The sequence below is a fragment of the Microcaecilia unicolor genome, chromosome 4 (genome assembly GCF_901765095.1).
Source record: "Microcaecilia unicolor chromosome 4, aMicUni1.1, whole genome shotgun sequence".
NCBI classification, from domain to species: domain Eukaryota; kingdom Metazoa; phylum Chordata; class Amphibia; order Gymnophiona; family Siphonopidae; genus Microcaecilia; species Microcaecilia unicolor.
Window position 1 is genome coordinate 57701848 of NC_044034.1, and position 22192 is coordinate 57724039.

The 22192-nt window shown below is 40.9% G+C and overlaps 1 protein-coding gene across 2 annotated transcripts in view; it reads right to left on the bottom strand.

Annotated features, from left to right (window-relative positions):
- CWF19L2 (CWF19 like cell cycle control factor 2) overlaps positions 1–22192 on the bottom strand; it is a 346427-nt gene that overhangs the window by 12848 nt on the left and 311387 nt on the right. For both annotated transcript variants that reach the window (XM_030200257.1, XM_030200256.1), the window contains exons 16-17: positions 13573–13728; positions 8211–8291 (exon numbers count right to left, since the gene is read on the bottom strand). In XM_030200257.1, coding sequence (XP_030056117.1) covers positions 8211–8291; positions 13573–13728 — 237 coding nt within the window. The remainder of the gene's footprint in view (positions 1–8210; positions 8292–13572; positions 13729–22192) is intronic.

Consider the following 22192-nt stretch of genomic DNA (forward strand, 5'->3'; position numbering starts at 1 on the left):
CGGCTTGTAGTTTCCAAACTCTTCTTTACTTCTGCTTTTGTGGAGACGGACAGTAAGCAAAAAAGCACAAGAAGTCTTCAAGTAAAGGACATCTCAGCTTGACTTTATTCATCAGACCGACACGGTCATTGTTTTGGGTAAAAATGCCTGTGTCAGGGGCTATAGATGGTATTCATTGCCAGGGATACTAATTGTCTACTGTGAGGAAATACTTGTCTTGATAAAAGACAATTGTATTGAGTTGAAAGACACCAGACAGACAACGCAGGAACAGATGTCATTTTCAAGCATAAATATCCCGCACTATGCCAAACTGCCATGTATCAGCAAGCCAAACAAAAAGTGGAGAGGGACAACTTTTCTCCAGTCTTCTGAGACCACTCCTGACTCTAGAGAAGCATTGAAAAAGTCAGCCAGCAGAGCCACTAGAACTTCCCTGGCTCCAGTTTAACTTCAGTACCTTTGTATGTATGCCAACCGGCCCCATCGCTTTGTCCACCTTTAGTTTAGCCAGCTCCTCACAAACACAGTCCTCTGAAAATTGTTCAGGGACAACCACCCCTCCATTCCTATTTCTGTTTGTCTTCTGCGGTCCTGCTCCCAGCCCTTCAGTTGTGAACACAGAACAGAAATATTTGTTAAGCAATTCCATCTTATCTTTACTAGCTTCTATATATTCCTCCCTTTCACCTTTGAGTTTCACAATGCCACTTTTGCACTTCCTGTTATCACTAGCATATCTAAAAAATGTCTTTTCTTCCCCCGCCCCCCCCCCCCATTTTATCATATTGACTATTTTTTTTTCTTCCATTTGCATCTTTGCTTTCCTGACCACTCTATCAGCTTCTCTTAGCTTTTCCAGATATTGTCATCTGTATTCCTCTTTCAGCAATCTTTTGTAGTTTATAAAGGCTAATCTCTTTTTCCTTACCTTTTCAGCTACTATTTTTCAGAACCAAAGTGGCCTCCTTTTCCTCTTACTTTTATTTACTTTCCTTACAAAAAGGTTTGTTGCCCTTACAATAGCTCCTTTCAGTTTTGTCCACTGCTTTCCAACTTCTTCTAGATGTTTCCATCCAGACAGCAATTCTTTGAGGTAATCCTCCATCTGAATCAAGTTAGTTTTTTTTGAAGTCTAGAACCTTCACTTTTGAAAGAACACTCTCCACACCTATCTTAATATTAAACCACACCATCTGGTGATGACTGAATGCCAGATGATCACTTTCCCCATTAGTAAGCACTAAGTCTAGTATAACCCCATCCCACTTGGGTTCCAGTCCCAACTGCTGGAATAATTCCCCCTGTAGGGAACTCAGAATCTCCCTGTTTCTAAAAGACTCCACAATAGGGATACCCCAATCAACATCTGACATATGAAATCACTTATTTGTAGTACTTCCCCTTTCGTAGCTATATTTTGAATGTCTTCAATTAATTATTTGCCCATTTCTTGTTTGTGAAGGAGGCCTGTGTTATCACACCAATGTAAATACATTTGCCATTCCCTCTTTCCAGATTGACCCACAGTGCCTCTTCCGTACCCTGTAGGTCCTACAATTGTGAAGCTTTAATATTATCTTTAACATATAATGACACACCTCCTCCCTTTCTTCCTACCCTGTCTTCCCTGAAAACATTATAGCCCGGTATAACTATATCCCAGTCATGATTCCCTGTGAACCATGTCTCTGTGATTGCCACTAAATCCAAATCAGCCTCTTCCATCACAGCCATAAGATCTAAAACCTTATTTCCTGTACTTTGGGCATTAGTATATACAGTGGGGGAAATAAGTATTTGATCCCTTGCTGATTTTGTAAGTTTGCCCACTGACAAAGACATGAGCAGCCCATAATTGAAGGGTAGGTTATTGGTAACAGTGAGAGATAGCACATCACAAATTAAATCCGGAAAATCACATTGTGGAAAGTATATGAATTTATTTGCATTCTGCAGAGGGAAATAAGTATTTGATCCCCCACCAACCAGTAAGAGATCTGGCCCCTACAGACCAGGTAGATGCTCCAAATCAACTCGTTACCTGCATGACAGACAGCTGTCGGCAATGGTCACCTGTATGAAAGACACCTGTCCACAGACTCAGTGAATCAGTCAGACTCTAACCTCTACAAAATGGCCAAGAGCAAGGAGCTGTCTAAGGATGTCAGGGACAAGATCATACACCTGCACAAGGCTGGAATGGGCTACAAAACCATCAGTAAGACGCTGGGCGAGAAGGAGACAACTGTTGGTGCCATAGTAAGAAAATGGAAGAAGTACAAAATGACTGTCAATCGACAAAGATCTGGGGCTCCATGCAAAATCTCACCTCGTGGGGTATCCTTGATCATGAGGAAGGTTAGAAATCAGCCTACAACTACAAGGGGGGAACTTGTCAATGATCTCAAGGCAGCTGGGACCACTGTCACCACGAAAACCATTGGTAACACATTACGACATAACGGATTGCAATCCTGCAGTGCCCGCAAGGTCCCCCTGCTCCGGAAGGCACATGTGACGGCCCGTCTGAAGTTTGCCAGTGAACACCTGGATGATGCCGAGAGTGATTGGGAGAAGGTGCTGTGGTCAGATGAGACAAAAATTGAGCTCTTTGGCATGAACTCAACTTGCCGTGTTTGGAGGAAGAGAAATGCTGCCTATGACCCAAAGAACACCGTCCCCACTGTCAAGCATGGAGGTGGAAATGTTATGTTTTGGGGGTGTTTCTCTGCTAAGGGCACAGGACTACTTCACCGCATCAATGGGAGAATGGATGGGGCCATGTACCGTACAATTCTGAGTGACAACCTCCTTCCCTCCGCCAGGGCCTTAAAAATGGGTCGTGGCTGGGTCTTCCAGCACGACAATGACCCAAAACATACAGCCAAGGCAACAAAGGAGTGGCTCAGGAAGAAGCACATTAGGGTCATGGAGTGGCCTAGCCAGTCACCAGACCTTAATCCCATTGAAAACTTATGGAGGGAGCTGAAGATGCGAGTTGCCAAGCGACAGCCCAGAACTCTTAATGATTTAGAGATGATCTGCAAAGAGGAGTGGACCAAAATTCCTCCTGACATGTGTGCAAACCTCATCATCAACTACAGAAGACGTCTGACCGCTGTGCTTGCCAACAAGGGTTTTGCCACCAAGTATTAGGTCTTGTTTGCCAGAGGGATTAAATACTTATTTCCCTCTGCAGAATGCAAATAAATTCATATACTTTCCACAATGTGATTTTCCGGATTTAATTTGTGATGTGCTATCTCTCACTGTTACCAATAACCTACCCTTCAATTATGGGCTGCTCATGTCTTTGTCAGTGGGCAAACTTACAAAATCAGCAAGGGATCAAATACTTATTTCCCCCACTGTACTGCTTTCCAGACATTGCCCCTTTTTTTCCATTTGTGTAGAGATATTTAATGCTTCACTTAACTCAGGGCTTGTACTTACCTGGGGGCTTTGCCCTCTTCAGCAGGTTAACCAGTCTGCTGCTGAAAACACTTCTTCCCTTCTTTGATAGATGGGCACCATCTCTTCTCATCAGCCCTTGGAAAGGAATCCCATGGTCCAGGAAGTCAAAATAATCTTGATGACACCATCTGGGCAGCCACATATTCACCTTCAGGATGCAAAATTCTCTGCCTTTACCCTCAACAGGGAGGATCGACAAGAACACCATCTGTGCACCTGTCTGCTTCACACTTTCTCCCAGAGCCATGAAGGCACTGGGGTACCTAGCAGAAAGTTTGGTGAGCACTACTTGTGCCACCATCCATAGGCATCATCAACTGTTGTCATGGTAGTAGTACACAGGCTGGATAGAAGCTCCAAGTAAACTTTTAAAAAGAAGCATTGAAGTGTTTTCTTTTTTGACTTCCCTTAACTTGTGAAACATCGGAGTGCCTACTATTAAGGCATCTCTGGTCTACAGTACTCTTTTTGCTTTTGCTAATTTTCTGTCTAATTCCTTACTGCTAACAAAGTAAGCTCATAAATGTCATGGAATCTTTTACTGTCTGTGTGTCCCGGTTTAAAGAGGGAAGCACAGCACTGTTGGACATAAATACAATAAATTTATTATGAATCCACCTCATGAGTGAACCTCAGTCTCAATCAACAAGAGGTTCACTACACCTGTTAATTCTTGTCACTGTGGAAGCTGGAAATGCAATAAAAATGATGAATTAAAATCAGGCAATCAGAATTAATGAAAGGCATTATAATGTCTGCTACAGAGGTTAAGCTCAGGTTATTTGCTGATGGCATACTATTTTTGCAAGACCATAAAATGACAGTCTATTAAGTCCTGCCTATATTTAATGCATATAATTTACTTGTGGGACTACTAATCAACTTTGGCAAGGCTACATTTTTTGCTTTGCACCAAACACTAAATCCTGGGATGCCCCTTTTCCATTTGTTTGGAATGTCAGATATTTATTTGGGCATTACCATTGTATGGTCATAAGCATCTATGTGCAAAATAAAGTCTTCATTTTACAAGGCTTGCATGAGTTTCGCATAGGTAAACAGTGGCGTTTATAGCTCTGAATGATCAACGAGTTTAAATAGTTGTTTTAGAAAGCCTCTATATAAATGTGTAGATTTGCAGCACATAGTTTCTTGTGGGGCATGTTGTGGGTGTGTTTTGGGTCAGAAAAGTATGGCGTATTGATGATTCTTAAGTATTCATATGATTTTATAATGGCAATACTTACCTTCTTTAAAAAATATCTGGATATTGCCAGTCTATACCTGCTCTGAGGCACAATGCAAATATAAGAATATAGCAATTTGGAGGGCCCTTTTACTAAAGTGCTCTAAAAATTGCCACACACTAACTAGAAATTTTACATGACACTTTTTGAGTGCTTTCCCACTTTTTTTTTTTGGAGGTCATGCGCTGTTACCATTAATGTGGGGTACCTGCAGAAAGTTAATGCAGGGGCACTTACTGCCTCCAATTTAGGATGCATAAGTGCTCCCACATTACCAGTGCGCAGTAAGTAGAATGCACTAGCTGGCCAAAGCTTCCACACACACTCCCTACCCATACCGTGGCTCCTTAGGGAAAAATTCAGAAAAATACAATAGCACATGCTTTAATGCATGGTAACAGGCAAACACTAATGTATTTGTAACGTAGCCTGTTACCGTGTGCTAAGTGCTTAACACACTTTAGTAAAAGGGCCCCTTGGTGTCTATTTTTCAGCTAATTAAGGTTTCTTTGAGGGTACAAAATTTTATCTTTGTTTATCAATGTTTCTGGGCCAGAGGCTACTTTTTCCAGTGGAATCAAATATCTCTGTGTCATTCAGGCAGCGTCAACACAGAATAAGAACACAGACCGATTAGAAGATATAAGATGAGCCAGGGATAGGTGTGAGAGCACTGTCGAAAGTGGTGTTTTTCCTGTGTTCATACAATAAACATCTATTTTAATTATCTTGCATTGGAGCTGTTTTTATCTGTTAAAACCTAAAATCACTATATTATATATATATATATATATATATATATATATATATATATATATATATATATATATATATATATATATATAAAGAATTATTTCATCATAAATGAGAGCATGAGAGCAAGAGTAATTATCAGTTCCCTGCTAACAAATGCCTTCCCAGATCTTACACCAGTACTCAACATTTGTGCAGATATTCAGTGGGTTTTTTCGTTCACTGTTTTTGATGATTTTATTAAAAGCACACATGTATGGTGAGAGGCCTCTTTCCCCCAGTGTCCTGCTTTCATGCTTACTAGTGCGCATAATATCTTCGTTGCTATTTGAGATTCATAATCATATAATTCAGGTTTATAGTTATATCTATCATATACGCATCAACAGATGTATAGATGAGTATCTCTTGATATACAGACATAGATATGTACATCTATCCATATACCAAGACAGACAGAGTGAGAAAGTCTTTTCTAAAGCAATTTCCTTTCATTTTTTCTGCCAGGTATTGTCAGGGGTAGGAATCTTATATACTTTTGTTCCATTGTTCTTGAAAATGTTTGTTGCAGCTGGTCTGTGTCATAGGAGGAACGAGAGCTTTGTGGTACATTTTATTCCTTAGGCTGCATGGTTGATTTACCATCCTGATGTTCTATATCTGTCTATCTCCTATCTAACACAGCTCATTTTTCCATCTGAATACACCTGACCTGATCTACTGTTGGTAGTAGATGCAGTTTACAAAACCTTAATACCACTAGGTAGATCTGTGAGTGGACATGTATTGACAACATATTCAATTGTCTGATTCACCCCACAGGGGCAATGTGGATCGCCTCTGAAGCCTTGGTGCCATTCATCAAATGCACAATGGCCACAGTTCAACCCAACCATAATCGATATGGAAGGTCAAAACCAAGTTGTTGACTCGCCAGATCTTGTACAAGTCCAGTTGCATGTGCTCATGGTCGACATTCTCTTGTGACACAGACTGTCTACAGTCAGGTCTAGGTCTACAAGGTGAACCAAGGTTGGATTTCCTAATAGAATGCATTTTGGAGGGGGGGCTTGTAAATGTCATGCTGAAAAAAAAGCTCCGAGCTTTCTTAGATCTAAACAAGTAAACCAGCTGTGGTACATCAACGATGATGGCTTGGTGGGGGCAATATTTCTCAGCACTTGTAGCCACTGAGTATTAGTAGGTTGCAGAGTACCATTAATGATCTATCTATCTACTTATCATTTCTATAGCGCTACAAGGCATATGCAGCGCTGTACACCATACAGAGAAGACAGTCCCTCCGCATTATTCCCCAGATTCTATATAGCACGACCAAAATTACGCATGCAAATCCGTTGTATTCTGGATTTGCACGCAGAATTTAATTAACAAGCCAATCAGTGCCAATAATTGCTAATCAACAAGCAATTATAGACACTAAGTGGCATTAATTAAAAATTTACGTGCATAATTTGCTTACAAAGTGGTGCACGTAAATTCTAATGCACACTGCCAAAAAGAGGGTATGACTATGAATATGGAATGGGCACAGGGTTATAGGTGCTGGTATTTACACCAAGTTTCATTTGGCATAAATGGACATGCCTAGAGTTAGGTGCAGGCATGGCAGCTAGGAATATTATATAAATCTGCCTAGGTGTATTTTATAAACTGCACCTAAATCTAGGCGCGGTTTACAGAATACGCCTAGGCAGAAACATTTTTGACGACAATTTTTCAGGCACTATATATAGAATGTGCCTGAAAAATACATATATATATATATATATATATGTGTGTCCACCAAATGAACATATGTAGATTCTGCCCAGACTGCACCATGGAGTAACAGAGCGCCAGAGCACATATACTCAAGGTTTTCACAGATACACCATAGTTTGTTCTGGCCAAATTTGAGATCAGGTTGTTACACGTTTAGTTAAACAGATGAGTTCGACAAATGTTTTTTTAAAAGTGAGGGTGAGGTCTAAAGCAACCTCAGCGTATACTGGATTTGGTTCATGGCATAGTTTTTGACCAAGAAGAAAAATGTTAAGCTAGGTGGATCATTCATTTCCCTGGTCCACACCTTGCCAAACAGGTACTCACAAGGGCCACAATGTGAATGCTGAACCATTGACCCCTATTTTTAAACTTATAGTGGGATATCAATAAACATATGTGGTCTGGTCTTCCAAGTTGGTATTTTAACTGGCAACCTCTATTATCAGTAGTGCTACTACTCCTCTAGAGAATCAGTGGGATGAACAAAGACAAGTTGAAGAAATGGAAGTTGTTTTTTGATCAAATTAAAGCATACGCTGGAAGCGTACACACTCTGATGAATGGCAGGAGGCTCAAAACATGATCGTTTCAGGGTTGTGTACCGTGAAAAGTTATCAAGCTAAATATTTTGTTGAAACTGGTGGAAGAAAGCACCATAAAGACATTTTTGACAGAACCAAATATGGGCAATTTCATGAGGACACTTGCTGTTTTAGATGCTTGAGGTCCTTGTACAACAGAGAAATGAAGCTGTCCAACAGCAATGTTGACTTTAAAAACAGCAAAAGTGGACACATGTTATTTTTGAGTTTTTAACAATCAGAATGACACCAACTGTTAACTAAATTTGTAATTAATTTTTATCTCAGGTTTAGAAAGATGTCAATTCCAAGCTTACCTTTTGTAACACTGATTGTAAACACACATTAAGAACAAGGTACTTACAGATTTTCGTATATCACGTGAAGATAGATCGATCAACTTCTTATTCATAGACCATTCTTCATCGGACTCCATAATAGCTTTCTGTAAAAGCATTATATGATGTAAAACTAAAACTAACCCATTCTATAGCAAAAAATACAAAAAATGCAGCCTTAGGTGTTTATTAATAAATCTGTTTTACAAGGGCCTACCAGTTCTAACAATCCTATGCTACAGATGTATTGTTAACTTGAATGTAGTTACTAAGGAGACCTTTTAATAAGCTGTGTTAACCAGCTAACATGGAGTTTTCAGTCTGAGCCTACCCTACTATCTACTGCAATAAAAAGAGAACCATTACACTAAAACCCCCTGCATTAGCTGCCTAATGCAAGAGTGGATGGGATCTTAAGCGTGTCATGGATGAGTGGAACTGTGGCCAACTGTGCTAACTAGCAACTGGGTTTGAACCAAATGCTAGCTGTCATGACTGCCATTAATACAGCTCAACTTACTATCACCTCAAGAGGAGTTGGTAAGTGCGGCTACACTGCTGGCAGTCTGGTAGCACAGTTGTCATGGTGGTTCACGTGATGCAGCAAACTTCCTGGCCCCCTGATACCCCTCTCAAGTCAGCCCCCAACAACAACAGTGAGGCCCGACACAAGACCCTGCTCTCCCCAAACCAGAAACCCTCACAAGCCCCCTAATCCACCCAACAGAAAAGGTCACTCCCATCACAGACAGTCCACCCCACCATCTCCCCAGCTAAGGGGGTCTGAATAAGGGTTATGTCAGCTAGGGAAGCAGCAGTCCCTCTCTGCTGCTACCTGGGTTGGCACCTCCTCCAAAATGGCGCCTGCCCCCATAGCAGTAGTCTCATTATATGACTGGATAATTCTCAAAGCATAAATCCTTTTAATACTGGGCCTCATTTTTAAAAATCTATATTCTCATATTAAAAGAAGGGACACAGTGATGCAAGTCGCAGAAAAATAAAATATGAAATTACTCTAAATCTTTTTAAATAATTTACTATTAGAAGACCATCTGGTTCAGCTTTTCATTGTCTATGTTGTAAACCAATGCTGATACTTGATCATGACATTACTTCATCTCCTATTAATAAACCAACATGTTTTGCTTTTAATAAAGATGATTAAAACATAAAAAATAAGTTTTGGATGTTACTAAATTCTATTATTCTGTCTCACTGTATTTCCAGTTTTGGCACAGTATGAGCCATCACAAGAACAAAATATAAGAAAATCAATGGACTGCTTTAGGGGCTTACAGTCCATTTAGTTATGTTTCAACAAATGAGAGATCTGTTTGACAGAAAATATTTTTTATTATTTTGACTTATAAACCACTTGTCCATGAAACATGCTTAAACAACAGAATAATCCATTTGTGTATCTAAAAGTTAAACTTCTACAAAACAGAAGAAGATGTGATTCCATGTACCCCAATGAAAGAAGAGTTTAATTCTACTTCCATTTAATTTCAATATAGTCCATCATCTTTATAACATCAGGCTTCTCAAGGCAGATTACAACAACATTTAAGATTAACCCATCAGGAAACAGGATATCCTCAATGAAATTTGGCCATCTGTATTGTATACAGTGTTTTTATTTAGTTTTTAGTGTAGAAAAATGAGCACAAAACACAGAGTTTTAAATTGCTGTTTCTACCAGCTATAATAATTTTTTAATCTGTTTTAGTGATATTCAATTGTTATTTCATTATATTTAAATCTACATATAGGAAGCTTTCAAATTAATTAAAATAAGTAAAAAACAAAACAAAACTTTTGTCCTCCACCTTTTAAGGCACTGCCTATTCAACTGAAACAGCTTTAGACTTGTTACAGATGGCCCAATAATAAAAAAAAACCGACAATGTGGATGCAGCAGCTGATAGGTTTGCTTGCTTTGTTTTGAGTGAGCGGAGATGACGGATGCTAGGAAGGGGAAACTTAGACAGTTCTAATTGGCTTCCTTGCTTATTACAGTGGACTAGACACGCTCACTTCCACTCCTGTTTATTAAACCTCCTTGGTTCTAAGGCTGTGAGAGGGAGGGGAAAGCTTAGCTACCCTAGAACATATATAAACTTCCCTAGAATAAGAGAGGGGAGGAGTGAAAAGAAAAATTAGAGCCTCGGCCTAGGACCTAAGAGGACTATGGACTGGATGTTTGGAACCAATGAAAGGGGAAGATTCCAAGGTACTGTTTTTCTTTGAACTCAAAGACTGAACTGAAAGCAAAGGCCAGTAGGATGAACAGGTTGGCATTTGGTTTCGATTAATAACAGCAGGGAGTGGAGAATGGTGCTTGAGAATGCTTGGAGAGTATGTGTGGGGTGGTGGCTGTTAAAGGCCGAGAGAAGGAGCCAGCATTGCTTTAAAACATTTTTTGGAAAAGAGAACCCCCCAATACTTTTATTTAAGTTCTTTTGTTGAGAGCAAGAGACTTAAGATAAAAGCATTATCAAGCTCAGCAGCTCTAGCAGAAGTGACTGCTGATGTGAGCTGTCCTACAGAAGAAGGTTGTGTAATTTGCATGTGCACTTGTTTCAGTCAGTGAATAGCTAATTTGCATACACACTGCCTGCTGGGAAAGTTGTCCACATGTACAAGAAGGTGGAAGATAAAAGTATTAAAGGTTTAATTTATGTGAAGAGGAATCTTGTGTGACTGTCTTTTGGGTACTGTACCCATGTGAGAAGTATATTGACGTGTTACTATTTCACCACAAGTGTGAAAGAAAATGGGAAGAGGGACCCAGTCAGCTTTGTGACTTGTTTAGAATGCATCTATACACTGATAAAAAGTGTGGTGGACTTCTCTCCTGATTTTTTTTTTTTTTTAGTTATTGCTGGAGTCACAAATTCAGCACCCCGTGCTCAATACGCTTGCTGGAAATTTTAGCATTACAATGTGTAAGTTCTGACAGTATCTATACTCTACCTAATCTCCACCATAAAACACACCTATAAATAGGTCAAGTAAAAAGTATGTGCCTTCATATCATGTACTTTTATACCTGGAACCCCGTCCCCTTCGTTGATTTTATAGAAGCCCATTTATGCATGTAAAAAGACCTTTAGACGATGTTACATGGTATTGCCGATTGTGCCAAGTATATAGAAATGCAAACTAGCCCTTAACTCTCTCTTTTTGTGGCTTTACCCAAATTGAAAAAGACAGGCTATAGCAATAGCAATGTAATACCAGCTAGCTCCCATATTTGGTTTATTCAATTGTGCTTACTTTGAAAAAAAAAATCCAATAGCCAAACTCATATTACAAGTTTTATAGAATGCAACTATAGTAAATGGATTCTGCAATCAGTTTATAGATTAAAACCTAAAATCAGAAGCCTTAATTGTAATTAATTGTCTCAGGTCTTGTAAGATATATGTCTTCATTTTTTGTAGCAATGTATTTTTTCCAACATACAGCAGAAACTGTACATAAAATTTAGCATATTTTTTTTGTTACATTTGTACCCCGCACTTTCCCACTCATGGCAGGCTCAATGCGGCTTACATGGGGCAATGGAGGGTTAAGTGACATGCCCAGAGTCACAAGGAGCTGCCTGTGCCTGAAGTGGGAATTGAACTCAGTTCCTCAGGACCAAAGTCCACCACCCTAACCACTAGGCCACTGCTCCACTCCACTCATATTTATGGATTAGGCCAAAAATATGAAAGCCTGAAAATACATGTGTTTGGACAATTTTGCAATTGCACTTCTGGAGAGTAAGCTTTTTCTACCTGTAAAGCATGTTTTGAATACAGAAAATGGAACACTGAAAATACATGACTGAATATGCACATATAAGCATGCAAAAATACTTTGATGTACACTGTACAAACATATTCCTGGGAGCTTTTGAGGTGGCAAAGTACACACCACCATGTCATGGCATGTACTTTTCAACTAGTAAGTATTCCATACACAGTCATTTAAGCACATACATTGCCATGTCTGCATGTAAATGTTTAAAATTCCTCCAAAACAGTGTGTGTCCCTTTATAGAATTACTCCTTAAATGACAAAACTTTAGACTTGTATAGGCAATGTACAAAGACTCCAATGGGAAAGATTAAAATGTTACTTATATACATGGGAAATTGGGTATTAGATGGACCAATAACTTAACAAGGTGTTCAGAAGGATTGCTACTATTACTAAGGAGGTTCAATAGTAGTCTTATTAAAACAACAGAGATTATACTTAATAAATGCAAGGTCATGACCGCTTTTGATATAGTAGGTACGGTACAATATTTCCAATCTATTGCCTGGGAGAGAAAGTGATGAGAGTATGATAAGTTTTAAACTGCTATCTTCTGGTTGATTGTATTTCTTTTCTATTGTATATTAGAGTTCTTTTTCTACTCTTTTAAATTTAGTTTTGTATTTGTTAACCACTTTGCTCTGTTCGTCAATTAAGGCGGTATATCAAGTCACGAATAAATAAACAAATTTAGCTCTTTTCTGTAAATTTCTGAATTTGTCTACTTTTTATCATGTGTTAATTTTGTTACAAAGCAGAGTATAGTTTGCACAACTATTTCTCTGCATTTGTTTTATGATGTGCACACATGCTTTAGTAGGGGATACGTGACTGCTAATTGCCAAGTTTCTCAAGCAATTTCATTTTCACACGTCTTTCCAAAATTAAAGAGGTTACTTATCTAGCTGCATTTTACCAGTCTTATGGGATATAAAGGTCACTAAAAGAGGCTGAATTATTCCATTATCTCAGTACAATATTGCCATAAAAACATCTAAAACTGTCTTACTAGCCTTCACTGACTGCAAATTAATAGCTAAAATTATAATAGAATTAGGTATTATTTTTCCAGCTGTCGAATATGAGCATTTCCATGGTTACCAGATACAAAGATATGTTTTTCCAAGTTAATCAAAGTGTGTGGCACAAGGAATCTGTATCACTAACTAAGCTACTGCAAAGTATGGATGACCATATCTTTGAATGAAGGTTATTTTTTTCCATGTTGGGTTCTTTCAAACTACTCCTTTCTCCTCCCCCTCAATAAAAAAAACAAGATTTAAAAAAAAAAGAGAAGAGTCTTCAGCCTGACATTTACCAACTGAAAGTTAATGTGGATCACAGGCTACGAACATAAGTTCTGGAACGTATAGCATGGTTTCCCTGAAAGGTATCATTCTATTGAAATTGCTATTTATTTTTATTTATTTATTTTGTCTGGCTTGTTTTTTTTCATGCTGCCTTTCATGCTAGGATGTGAAATGAAAGTGATGTGCACTGAGGGAAACAACTTTGTTCAATGTAACAGCAAAACTGTAGGGAAATAGAGCCAGCTGTGATCAAAATGATAAATACCTTAAAATAGATGGGAGCCATATCCCCCACTTCTTTTGGGAGAGGGATGCACTCGTACAACATATGATATCGCTTCTTCATATCCATATTTGTCTCAAGGAAAACACAGTCTAATCCTTTGGCTTCAAACATTTTAACCAGGGCCTTTCTGAACAACTGTGGAGAAAGGAAGAATCATCATTTAAAAATTATAAATGTCAAAAATATTCTTCTTTTAATAAGGAAGAAAAATAGGTTAATAAGCAGACCAGCAATACCATACATTAACATTTCTTGTACATACTTTTTACTATTTAACCTCTTCTTAACTTCATAGCTGATTCCTTTCTAAAGGCCATGGATCCAGTTGTCAAATGTCACTTAGATGTTCGGCACTGTGCTGGATGTCTAAGTACCAGTTTAGGTTCATTTTTGGCATGTGAATGTATAATATATATGTACCCCAATACAAGTATAATTTTTTAAGTGCAGATAAAAGGGCAGAGATGGGGTGTTCCACTGTCTATATATTCTAGATGTATAAGTGCCGATATTTGACATGGAGGGGTAGTCTGTTTGGAGCAATGGTTACAACCATAACTACATATCTATATATACAGCAAAGATAATTACATACAGAACTCACACTTTGCAATTAAACAAATACAGTGCTATAGGGGAGAAAAAATAATGGAGAGAATTAAATAAGGAAAACCTAAAACAGAATTGGGAAAAGGCATTAACATGAGCAGTCGGTTTCAAAAATGTAATCGCCCTAATCCTCTTCCCATTCCCTGAAGCTTCCATTAACACCACAGGCACTAAAGTGACTGGGAGTGCCAAACACAATACAAATTACCCCTCCCCGGACCCAATGAATGTGCCTCCTCATTGCTGAGGCTTTTACATGTGACACAGAGGAAATTTTGAACAACTGACAAGAATTTCTACCATTCAGGTTCAAAGGAGATACACCTGAGATTATTTTATGAGCTTTTTATAGGGGCATCTACGCAAAAAAAGGCTCCAACTGCCCAAGTCTCCTATCTCAAAGTTAAAAACATATTTTTCCTTTCTCGTGTTATTTTGCAACATCTGGGTAGACCCACAACGTCTATCCCATGAATTATCGAACAAAGATACAACTCAGTCTGTAGCGAATGGCATGACTGCTATTAACACCTGTGCTCTGACCAACAAACTGAAATTGAATGTGCAAAAAAAACCATGGTCCTGTGGTTCCGAAATCAGGAAGTTGATTTCCCATCATCAATATCTTTGTCCAGTGGTCAAAGCTTTACAGTTGATTCTGAAACCAGAGTACTAGGGGGGTCATGCTTGATTCTTCACTCACCTTCTCTTCCCATATTAACCAGCTATGAAAGAAAACACTATGCAAAATGAGGCATATATGTCTAAGCAGATCATTCTTTGACCAAAATGCCTTTGCACTACTAGTCCAAATACAGAATGGAGAACAAAAATAGAAAACATTAATTGCTGAAATTAGAATGCACACCATATCCAATGTCTAGAAATTATGAGGGCTACCCCTTCCACCAACCAAGCAAAGCTATAATGAGGGACCGCACAGACCTGTACCCCTTCCCTTTATCCTGGCCCCTAGCCACAAAGTGATGGGAATATTGGCAGCAGCTTCCTAAAGTACATGCAGATGCCCAAAGGAACACCAGCTTTACTGTATTGTCCATCCCCACACTGCTGCAATACTACACATGCTGCACAGAAAGATCACCATGTCACTCTCTGTACCCATGGTACCTCAGCTTACATATCACCTGTGTCTGTGTAACAGATAACCCCCAGCAGCGCCCATCCCTTCTGCCTGTTGCCATCTGTCACAGCCTATGTAAGCAGCATTGCATAACTTGCCTGAAAATAGAATAATGTATGTGAAGGTAAGAAGGCCCATCACCTGAACCCCATCTCAGCCAACTTGTGTTTTGCAGGCAGCTCGGCATACACCGGGATCTGGAGTTGCTCTGGTGCCAGAATCGGCGCCTCTGGAGGGAGAACCCCATCTTGATCTGGTACATGCGAAAGCACCCCCAGGTATTATGTAAGTACCACAATCAGAGCACCCCAATAACACCTTTGTCCCAGAACAAGGGATGAGAATGCAGCTACCCTTCTTAGATTGTGCCCACGACCCCATATATTTTGCACCCAATACCCCAACCTATGACACTGAAAGGAATGGGGGGTAGGGGGAATCCATTGCTCACCCACCACCAGCTACCAAAACCAAAGGGCTCTGCGTGGTACACACAACTACCAAGCACACTGCAACCTCTACCCCAACCTCTGCAGTGGGACTCTACCCCAACCTCTGCAGTGGGACTTGAACCCACAACCCCTGTATTCAGCTACTACTGCCCTAACCCCTACACCAAAGATGCAGATGACAAAAAGCTGAACAAGGAGTACAGTACACTTACCCCAGATGGCCTTCACAGCATCCCTTTCATGGCCTGAACTCACACTCATTAGATAGACCACTGTCAGCTCCAAAGAGCCATATGCTGTCCTTCAAGGGCCAGGCTGGGGGCCTCCAATAGGCTCCACATTACAGTGTGTCCCCCAGCTACTGCCATGGGAACCCCCACCTGTGTGTACACTCCTTTCCCCCTTGGACACACCAAAGTATTGTGCTAAGTTATGGGCTGATGTGCCCCCACCAGGTCAGCCCCTAAAACAGCTAGCATGGCTCCCGCACACATAAATGCACCCAAGCCTCCCCTTCCCACCATCTTTAAAAACAGCTACATTCCAGGGGCCCAGTAGAGGTGGCCAGAAGGATCAGCCACCAATACAGGGCCCCCCTGCCTTCTCCCAGCCAGCTGTAGGACACATATGCACGGGCATGCACAAATATTCACATCCCTGTCAACAATGTAAACATTCACCCCATCCATAACAGCATAGGTCTAATCCATTCTGCATACCCATTACCACCTTCCAGGGTTTCCTGCTATTTCATCTCATTGGTGCCACACTTCACACGTCCCTCAGGTAACAACTGCCCACAGTTTTCCCTGTCCCTGGCTCCTGTCAGCCAGCTACACCTCAGTGCAAGCCATGTAGGATGTCCTGATCTCAACTGCAACCTTTTTCATACACAGGGCACCCTCCAGCTGAACCTGTGGCCCCACAGGAGTAGCCAGCTACACCCTCGGATCAGCAGGAGAAGTCGCAGCCAGCCACACCCCCGGACGAGCAGGAGCAGCCCACCACAGGCCCAGACTAGCCTGCCAGAGGCCTAGGCCTGGACCAGTAGGAGCAGCAGAAGCCCGCCACAGGCCCAGACAAGCAAGAGCAGGCCACCACAGCTCAGGACTAGGCTGCTCCTGAGGGAACAGAGGAGGTCATTGAAGACCCCAGGCACTGGGAGGTGCCAGTCCCGCACCCTGAGGTGTAGAAGGAAGAGGAGGACCCTTGGAGGGATGCCCCCCCCCTGGAGGGGAAAGAGGAGGTAGAGGATGCCCCCCCCCACAAACGCTGCACAAACAGATTGACGTAGAGACTACAGAAAGCCCAGCTCCTGCTCTCACCCAAGCTGAGCCCCCACCTCCTGCAGCAAATCACTGGTATGCAGAAAGAGTTGCTGCAGGAGCTGCAAGGACAATGGCAGCTACTACTGTAGATAGTGGAGCTGCTGCAGAGGCTGCATAAACAGCACAGCCACCCTCAGTGAGGGCATAGAACTCCCCCCCCCCCCCCCCCCCCCCATTTTCGTATACAGCTTTGGGTTAATAATTATAATTTGTTTAATGGTTTGTATACAAAGGTCTGTCTCTCCACTTTGTATAGAATTTGTGTATAGCCTGTCATGCAAGGCTGACAGGTGCTGTGCTGTCAACAGAACAAGTCAAGCCCTGTGTAAGGGAGATGGCAGAACTGAAGATGGGAAGTGTCTATGGACTTGAAGTGGATTGTGGCAGAGGGATCCCATGTGCCCTGTGAGACTCAGAACTACCACCCCCCCCCCCCCATTCCCAGGACAACATGCATTTTGGTGAACCAATTATCCAAACCAGAGTTTGATGCTGAACAATTTAGTAACTTCAGAATTAAAGAATGTCATGCCCACAACCATACACACTTAATTTTGTATTTGTTACTCCCCTTTCCACTTCCACTCTGCCCAGGATTATTGCCTGGGCAGGTGGAAAACATCAAGATGGGAAACTTCCTTCACGCCTAAATTCCACTGGGACCTACTAGTTCATTTACATGACATGCTCTCACCCTGCAACTTCTAAAGAAAAAGAGTCCAGAACCTGGGCCACTTCTGATCTAGCAGTGCATGCTGCTCTTCTGAAAACGCACAAAACAATATATTTTTCCTCTCTGTTTCTTATTTTCTTTGCATCATCTCCTTTATCTCTCATAGAAAAATGAATCTATCTTCTATATATAATATGTTAAGGTCACTTGAAGTGGTGTCTATCGATGACCAGTGAGATGTGCATATGTGCACTAGTCTAACACACAAATGCACTCCACTGAGGTGCGTGGCTGTGTTGCTCCAATAACCACTAGGACTGGCAGCCATCAGTTGACAATGTGCTCTAGCTGCCCTGAATACAGGAAGCCAATGTCTGACAGACTGGAAGTAGGCACAGGATCTGTCAGCTAGATGGGGATGAAATCCACACTCTATGCTGGGCCGAAGAGAGAAGAAATACTGTGGAAAGGGGCTTGCATGGGACGTAGATGATGAGGTTGGACTGGGAAATGGGGTGATTTCATGCAAACAGATTAATAAAGAAAGTGAATTTCACCAGTTGACAGCCAGTTTATATTGAACAGTTTAACATAGTAAATAAGGCAGACAAAAACTAAAATGGTCCATCCAGTCCACCCAGCAAGATAGTTATGGTTGTAACCATTGCTCCACACAGGCTACCCCTTTTTGCCTTTGTTTAGGGTTTTAAATGCTGTTCTGGCAGGTTAATCCCCCCATGCTTTTAAGAGTTGCAACAGCTGTTTCTTACAGAATACCATATCTTTAGAAAAGAGCAAAAAGTAATTTCACTGTATTTTGAATTAAGGTGAGCAATGTTTAGTATTCATCTTCTTGCCAATAAGGAACCTTTTCTATTTACCCCATGCCTTGAGAAAGAAATTAGTCAGGACAGCAAAGATTTAAATGGAAGAGAAAATAACTAATACAGTAAAATGAAAGGACAAGTCCAAGTTCCTGCTAATGACAAAAGGAAGTGCAAAAGTGATACTGTGAAGCCCAGAGGTAAAGGAGAGAAATGAGTAACAAGCAGAACTTAACAAATGTTTCTGTTTGGTATTCATTGAAGAATGGTTATTTATTTATTTATTTTATTTATTTGTTACATTTGTATCCCACATTTTCCCACCTAATTGCAGGCTCAATGTGGCTTACATGGTACCGTAAAGGCGATCGCCAGTTCCGGTATGAACAAATACAAAGTGATGTAGTGGTAGAATAAAGATCATGTGTTACATACACATTAGGGAATCGTAGAGAAGAAGGTTTAATTTGTGTCCAGTACTAGCTTTGGTTTAGTTGTGTTGCAGTTGTTCAATCATTTACGTTGGGTCGGTGGGATATGCCTTTTTGAACAGGTGGTTATACGTTGTTTTCATGGTCTTCGGTAGTGTGTTCCATAATTGTGCTTATATAGGAGAAGCTAGATGCATAAGTTGATTTGTATTTGAGTCCTTTGCAGCTTGGGTAGTGGAGATTTAAGTATGTTCATGCTAATCCTGTTGTGTTTCTGGGTGGTAGGTCTATGAGGTGTGTCATGTATCCCGGGGCTTCGCCGTAGATAATTTTATGAACCATAGTGCAGATTTTGAACGTGATTCGTTCTTTGATTGGGAGCCAGTGCAGTTGTTCTTGGAGGGGTCTAGCGCTTTTGAACTGCGTTTTTCCAAATATAAGCCTGGCTGCCGTGTTTTGGGCAGTTTGAAGTTTCTTTATGATTTGTTCTTTGCATCCCGCATAGATTCCATTGCAATAGTCTACATGGCTTAGTACCATGGTTTGTATCATGTTGCGAAATGTTTCCCTCGGGACGTAAGGTTTCATGCGTTTGAGTTTCCATATTGAGTGGAACATTTTCTTTGTTGTAGATTTCGCTTGGTTCTCTAGCATGAGGTTTCGGTCGATTGTAACTCCGAGAATTTTCAAGCTGTCTGAGATTGGGAGGGTGTAATCTGGGATAGTTAGGTTGGAGGATTTGTAAGTGTTGTATTGGGATGACAAGATGAGACAGTGTGTTATTTCTGTGTTGAGTTTTAGTTGAAATGCATTCGCCCATGAGTTCATGATGTTCAAGTCGAGGATGTTGCCATTATCCTTAGGGAACAGACCTTGTTGGAGCATGTAATTTAGGTGGGATGTGAGGTCTGTTATGTAGCGGTGAGGAGCGGATTTTATTAGGTAGCTGGAGCAGGTATCCAATTTACAGTGAGTACTGGAGAACCTATTAATTGCCTGGGTGACTGTTTCCGCGCTGAGGGGAGCGAAATTTGACCAGATTCGGTCCGCTAGGTATTCTCCATGGGTTGGGTCCATACCATCGATTAAATTTTCAATATCGGTGGTGTTCTGAGGTAGCGTGTTGCGTAGGTTTGCAATTTTTTCGTTGAAGTATTTGGCAAGTTTGTCAGCAGATGGGATGTCTGTATTGGTTGTGGTGACCAAGGTAATGTCTAGTAGTTTGTTCACGAATTGGTATAGTTTTTTTCGTGTCTTTGTAGTCTGGTCCTATTTTGGTTTTGTAATATTACCTTTTGGTTTGTCTTATTACGTATTTGTATTTTCTTTGCAGTTGTTTCCATGCGTTGAATGTATGTGTATCTTTTCTTTTTTTCCATGCTCGTTCGAGTTTCCTAGATTGTGTTTTTAGTTTTTTCAGTTCTTCGTTGTACCACGGTATCGAGTTGTGCTTGCGTGAGGTTCTTGTTAGTATGGGTGCTATTTCGTCTAGTATGATTCTGCATCTTTTATCCCAATCTGAGAGGTAATGAATGGTGTCCGTTTGTGCTGTCCATTCATTGTTGTATATCTGTTGCCAGAATATTTCTATTTGGCCTCTTGTGCTGTAGGTTGTGTGTGCTTGTATGAAGTAGGAGCCCTTTTTCCGCCAGTGTAGTGATAAGTTTAGTTTATAGTGGTCTGACCATTTAATTTCTTTTATTCCTATGTTCTGGTCTTTGGGTAGATTGTATGAGATGAGGTCGAGTGTGTGCCCTTTGACATGGGTTAGTTGCATGTGTGTCCATTTAAGGTCCCAAAGACAGAGGAAATCCTTGCATTCTCGTGCGTTTAGAGAGTTTGGGTCTTCTAGGTGAAGGTTAATGTCTCCTAATACAAGTATATTGGAGTTGGTTGCACAAGTGTTTGATATGAAGTCCATGAAGACTGATTGAATTTCATTCCAGTTCCCTGGTGGTCTATAAAACAAGACACAGTTTAGGTGGTCAAGCAGGGTTTTGTGGTGGATTCTAATAGAGGCGATTTCAAGTTGGGGTGTTATGGACTCGGCAGTGGTTTCGGTGATGAAGTGGGATCGATAGATTAGTGCTAAGCCTCCGCCTCTCTTTTCCTTTCTGGTCCAGTGAGTGATTTTGTATCCTGGAGGGCATAGGTCTAGGATTATAGGGTCCTTTTGATCATGTATCCAGGTTTCATTGATGAAAAGTAGGTCAAGGTTTTCTGACATGATCCAGTCTGTTATTGTTATTGCTTTATTTACTACGGATCTGGCGTTGATGTAGCCCAATTGAATTTTTTGGTATGGGTCTTCTATGTTTTTGTTTTTTTGTTACATTTGTACCCCGTGCTTTCCCACTCATGGCAGGCTCAATCCGGCTTACACGGGGCAATGGAGGGTTAAGTGACTTGCCTGAAGTGGGAATTGAACTCAGTTCCTCAGTTCCCCAGGACCAAAGTCCACCACCCTAACCACTAGGCCACTCCTTCACGGAGTTCGGAGTTATGTGGATTTTTGTCAGTTGTCGTTTCTTTGATGGTGTGGATTTATTATGACCTTTCTTTCCCTTTGGTTGAGGTTGTCTGCATGTAGGTACTCTTCTTTTGTTTTGGTTATTGTCATTATGGTGGGGTGTGGTGTATCTAGTCAGTCTTTGATGATTATGTAGTATGGGTATGATGTTGATATCTGCGAGAGGGGTGGTTAGTGTTAGGTGGATCAGGGCTGCGGAGTAGATTGTTTGGAGTAGTTTGACAATGTTCATTGTGGTAGCAGATCACTTTGGGCTGCTTGTGGCCGTGTATGATAGGGTGCGTGATAGGACTTTGGTCTTTGGAATGTAAGTTGGTATTCTAGTCTTGTGTGTTTTACGTTTATTCAGCTTGCCTGTGGGCTATTGGGTTCAGTGGTCGCTCTGGGTCCTGTTGGAGTATTGCTTCACTGTGAAGTTTCAGTATATTTGGGTGATCCTTGGAGTGCCAGAACACTGTTGGAGTCTATTTATTTTCAGGATATTTGTTTATTGATTGAGTGTAGGTGATTGTTTGAGTATAGGTAATTTACTCACGGGTAGTTGTTCAGATGTGTTGCCCCATGGTGCAGAGGTTCCGTATTTCTGAGAGCTGTATTGGTGGTTGGAA